This window comes from Montipora capricornis, chromosome 10 (assembly GCF_036669925.1).
Source record: "Montipora capricornis isolate CH-2021 chromosome 10, ASM3666992v2, whole genome shotgun sequence".
NCBI lineage: Eukaryota > Metazoa > Cnidaria > Anthozoa > Scleractinia > Acroporidae > Montipora > Montipora capricornis.
The window spans coordinates 51770401-51775719 of record NC_090892.1 but is presented as its reverse complement, the minus strand read 5'-3'; the positions used below and the strand labels follow the sequence as shown (position 1 = coordinate 51775719).

The 5319-nt window shown below is 39.6% G+C and overlaps 1 protein-coding gene across 1 annotated transcript; it reads left to right on the top strand.

The window, feature by feature from the left end:
* The first annotated feature begins 1948 nt into the window (after positions 1 to 1948).
* On the top strand, positions 1949 to 4375 carry LOC138019865 (serine protease 23-like). Its single transcript, XM_068866814.1, has one exon. The coding sequence runs from the start codon at positions 2504 to 2506 to the stop codon at positions 3689 to 3691; it is 1188 nt and encodes a 395-aa protein (XP_068722915.1). The 5' UTR covers positions 1949 to 2503; the 3' UTR covers positions 3692 to 4375.
* The last annotated feature ends 944 nt before the right edge of the window (positions 4376 to 5319 follow it).

Here is a 5319-nt window from a genome sequence, read left to right as displayed (position 1 = left end):
GCGCAACTGATTTCGTTATTATTTAGCCCCTGAATAGTGATTTATCCGGCGGATAGCGCTATCCATCGTTTGAACAACTGAGACCTGTTCCCTATTTGTCTTAGACAAACAAGAACACTTGAAAATTTGCGTCCATTAATTGTATATGGCACCTGTTGTCTCTTTATAAATTGTCGGTGTCGATATTTATACTTAAACTTTTTTTTTGAAAAGTCATCTAATTAAATATATTTTAACACCATATAGAGCCTTTACGGTTGGATTAACCAATATATATATATGCCAGTGTTAACATTTGGTCGTAGCACCTGACGCCAATTCCTTTACTCACTCAGTTTACAAAGTTATGTTGACGATGGATGGATGTCTCAGTCCTGGGTCTGAAAACCGTAGACTGAGAGATGAAGCACTTTTTATTATCAGCTTGGGCACCAAAAATTTCGACAATCTGTGGAATGTTAAGAAGGTCTCTTTTGCTATAGCAATAACGATTAATAACGAGTCTTGGCTATTGTAGATAGTCAATTAAGTTCCGAAATAACTGCAATTTTCGAATTTAGTCTTTCGACTCTTCTTAATCATCAACTCATGCCTTCCATGATCACGCCTGCAGCCTTTTTCCAAAGTGGGCGCAGGTTGTAAGTAATAGTAATTACCTCCAAAATCAGGAATATAATGCACCTCGGTTTACCTGCAAGATTCATTTTAGACGGCAATTTTCATATCTGAGGTCGATATAGACATTGTTAGGTGTAACTAGTCGTTAGAAGATAGTCGTGATTCTCTTTTATGAGATGCATGCAACAAATCACTTACTGGATAATGCGACCAATTGACGCCGTTGTTTGTATTTTGTTCTGGGTTTACTACTGGCTGCATCTGATTCACCTGCAACAAAAAGAAACAATTGATCTCATAAAGATAAGCACATAGACATAAAGACATAGGATATCAGAAAATTAACAGCTTAAAAACAGAAATAAAAGAATGATTAAAGTCCAATACTGTCTTGTGTCGAACGCTTTTGCGGCAAGGTGTCGGCTACGCTGTATCTTGAAAGCACCTGAAGTTCAAAGAAGGTTAAGTTTCTTTCATACCCCGGTCTTTGTAAATGCAATTGCAAGTAGAATTAATCTAACATCGTCGCGTTTTTCCCCGGTTCTATCCCTAAAACAAACTTTGTTGAGTCTAGATTACTCGTGTTATCCCCTTGCAAGAAATTTCAGCTTAGTACCTACTAGGTGAGTTTAGAAACCACTTTACATCAAAGCACTTCAGATATTTGGTATTGAATAAAATAGAATAATCTAGGGGATGAAAAAAGAATGTACTGATACATTCTTAATTTTATAGGAAAAATGAACGGAGATGTTAGAAGCCAATATATCCTTCTCAAAAGCTAACCAGTTTGGGATCCATCCATCCCTTTTCTTTTTCCTGGTCGTACAAAATTAAATCCAGCAAAACATAGCAATTAAAAAAAGAAAAAAAACTTGATGCGTTTTTCTGTTGATCATGCAGCAACAGATCCTACTAATCTTCCATCTTTCCACTGAGAATCGAAGGAACCACATTGGTCAGTCAAGAATGATAACATCCGTAAATTTTTAATTGCGTCGAGTTCTCTCCAGAAGCTAGCTTGAGCTGGAAGCTAAACAACAAAATCCTTGAAGTCAATAGGGTGGAACAATGATCTCGTCCGACGGCTAATCAGTTTTTCCTGTTCAAAGAAATTGGATGAGGAAAGCCAACACTTCACCATAGCAAATCTCGATGGAAACACTTTCCGATACTTTTTGCGTCAAAACACTTAAGAGGAAACCAAGTCTCATTTACCATAATAATTTTACATGCACTGTCAAAGGCAAGCAATAAAGAAAAGCTGTGATTTCACTATTTGCGGTTTCCTTTGACCGAGTGGAATTTCAATGAAATTGTCCATCCAATTCATCCGATTTTCGTCAAATCGACAAACCCGAGTTATCGGACGCTGGCCATTAAAAAAAAATCAAACGAAAGCACCCGAAGTGATGCTTTGACTAAGAGCTCGTCTACGAGAAGTAAACACATCTTTCAGTGCTATGTTTGTGGTGATGAGTTCTCTAAAGACGGAAGAACAAAACTAGGAAGTTGGCTATCAGAACTGAGAATTCCTTCAACCTTCAACCGTAAAGAATGTTTCGGGAAGAGCGCGTGTATGTATGAACAAGGTATCACATTCAAATGTTGGTCCGGATCCCTACTTTTAGTGTGTGAATTCACTGGAAGTATATTGGCTTTGTTAGACTACTGGAACTTGGTAAGTGCCAATACAACTACTACATCGCAATTTTCCGCCTCTAATCTTAGAAGTCTATCAATTGAAAGCGAAACACTTATATTTAAATGACGCTGATCCACTAAATTAACATCAAAACAAGATAGCTGCTGCTTAAAAAGGTAGACGAGTGTTACAGCGAGTATTCACTCACCCAAACGTAGCGGCAGTAGCTGGGCCGCAGTAATGAAGTGGTCCGCATCTACAGTCTTCGCTATCGCGTTCCTGTTTGGGACAGTCCTTGTTGAAGCGACAGAAAGGGAGATAAAACGAAAGCAACGAAAAATCAAACCACAAACTTCAAGAGAGAACTATGATGATCGATATGAGAGGACGATTGGGACGCTGACGACAAACTCAGGCGAAATATCATCAGATGTGTATGAAACTTTATTGAAAAAAAATTATGACGACGACAAAGATCTTGTTAATTTTAATTACGAAACACTGTGGCGAAACGGTTCACGAACTGTGACGAGAATTTCACTCGGCAGCGCTGGGTTTCTTGAAACCGCGCAACCATCACAGCTTGACCACGTTGTAGAAAGAACCTCAATTACTAATCGCGAGGGTGTAGATTTTAACATCTCATTTTGGCCTTGCCTTGACCACCAATCCACGAGACGTCGATTCAAAAGGTTAATTTTTGGACGTGATAGTCGCATCAGGTTAAACACGTCATCGCAAGCCCAGAAATTCCCTTTTTCGTCAACTGTCAAGATCTCTACAGGTTGTTCAGGTTCGGTTATCTCTCACATTCACGTTTTGACATCCGCCCACTGTGTTCATGATGGTGTACGCCCACTTGAACCGATTGCGGCCTTGAAAGTCGGAATTCTACGGAGACATGGAAAACTACGTTGGATTGGCGTCAAGAGCATCAATTTTCCCGAGATGTGGCGCCTTAAAAACATCTCGCCGAGTTTCGATTATGCAGTCATTACTCTTCTTAAGCCTCACAAGCGACCCTTCTTCAAACTCGGTGTCATCGAAAGCGAGGGATATCTCTACAAATTACATTTTGCAAGTTTCCCTGGGGACAAAAAATCCAATTCACTATGGTACAGCCACTGCTACTCTCGGGTGATCTCCCATTTGCTGATTGGTAGATGCGACGCATCCTCTGGAAGTTCTGGAGCCGGGACTTACGTCAGAACCTCTATGAAAGAAAACGGGCAAAATCGGGTTCTCGTTGGGATACTGTCAGGATCTGGAAGAGTACGTTTGCCAAGCGGTCGAATCAAGATGTTTAACCTCGTAACCAAGTTGACGAGTTTGAAAACGAGACAGATTTGCCGATGGATCGGTGCTGGTTATGATTGTGTGACGTGGAGCTCGAAAAGCGTCACTCACAGGCTTCGATCATTAGAGTAAAGGAAAAACAATAAAGACGATATAACACAAACGCCAGAGGCGGCGATGCCTACCACAAGTTCCTCTGAAACGTCAGCTCAGGGCTTCAGAATTTATGACCGAGCATTTGACATATTTGAATCCATATTACGATGTCAACTAAGGAGTAAAATTTTCCTAAATGTCATCAATTTCCACATATCTCCTTTCCTCAGACTTTCTATATTTGGTCAGTTTTTTCGACGAAGTTTTGCGACTCTTAACTATTGGGTGGGAATTGAACCCACGACCTTCGGGTTAGGTCACCGCTGTTCTATCGACTGAGCTAAAAAGTCAGACGGGAACAGGGCGGGGGAATTGATATTTAAGATATAAATCTCACGGCAATGAATACGTAAAAGTACAAGGAAGGGTTACGTGTTTACAAAACGTTGGCCGTGTTGCACTCATATGTCAACAGATTTAACTATTAGAGTGTAATGTGAAGTGCTAGTTTTCTTTGACTCTTAGCCAATCAACGTAGTGTCTTCGTTTGTGTCACATGTACAGATATAATAACGAGAATAAACTATGAAGGAGATTAATAAAAAAATAATCACGTCTGCCAAGGTAAACGATCACTTGAAGTGTGGTTAACGAGTTTTTTGCTTTAAGTGGGATGATCTCATGGCCGAATCTTGCTCGAATTCCAGTGAAATTAGAAACTTAACTTACGAAATTGCTTAAATCGAACTCATTTGGGAAGCAAGCAAAACGCAATGCCGGACAGAAAGTAAAGGTTTTTTTTGTGAGATTGTTAGCGAAAGGTTTTCTCCTTGAATCGATTACCGAATGCTCAACTGAAGAAATACTTACATTTTCGGCCATTTTGTTTTCATTCACCCTGAGCTGATCTGAGCTTATCTGAGCTTATCTATGACCAAGAAATCTTTAAAATGCTTGGCGCTGCACCATGGATTGAATGCTTAAGACATCCCCAAGTGAGAGAGACTGATGGTTGTTTAAGAGGTAACAACCCTCGAGTTTAAGAGTCAATGCACGACTCTTGTCCATATGGTCCATTGTCCGCGCTTGCTATCAATTGTCAAAAAGTCCTTTCCCATGCATGCATGTGGTCTCATCGGTTTATCTCTTAACATCATAAGATTTATTGCTTCGTAACATTGATTCGGTTTAATAAATCGGTGTCGGTTGTCTCTTCTTACATTAAGAAATTGTCGTCTAGTGCATTGCAACTAAGTGAAGTGATGTTTTTTCTTTCATCAACTTGAAGTCGTGCAAGTCATAAAATGAATGAAAGGGTTCTGAGTTTCTATTAAAAAAAAAACGGTGCTGCTGCTTCAGTGGGAGAGTAAAAGCTCAAAAATTTGCTGGTTTTATCAAACAAAGTGATAAAGGACGAGTCGAGAAAATTCGATCTGACGAAGGGAGGTTAACGCTCGAAACGTCAGGCATTTTATCTTTTCACTCAGTAAGTTGTTGGATTATACTGTATCGGTCGTTTTAACTTTTTCAAGTAATTTTCAAAGTAATGAACAATTAATATCCAGAGATATTCAACTTTTTGTTTATAGAACGTCAATCCAAACAGCACATTGGTCACTATGGCAACCCTTAAGGGCCAATTTTGTGCCTAAAACAAGCACACA

Coding starts and splice junctions, on each gene's coding strand:
- LOC138019865 (XM_068866814.1), top strand. CDS start 2,504: ATGAAGTGGTCCGCATCTACAGTCTTCGCTATCGCGTTCCTGTTTGGG.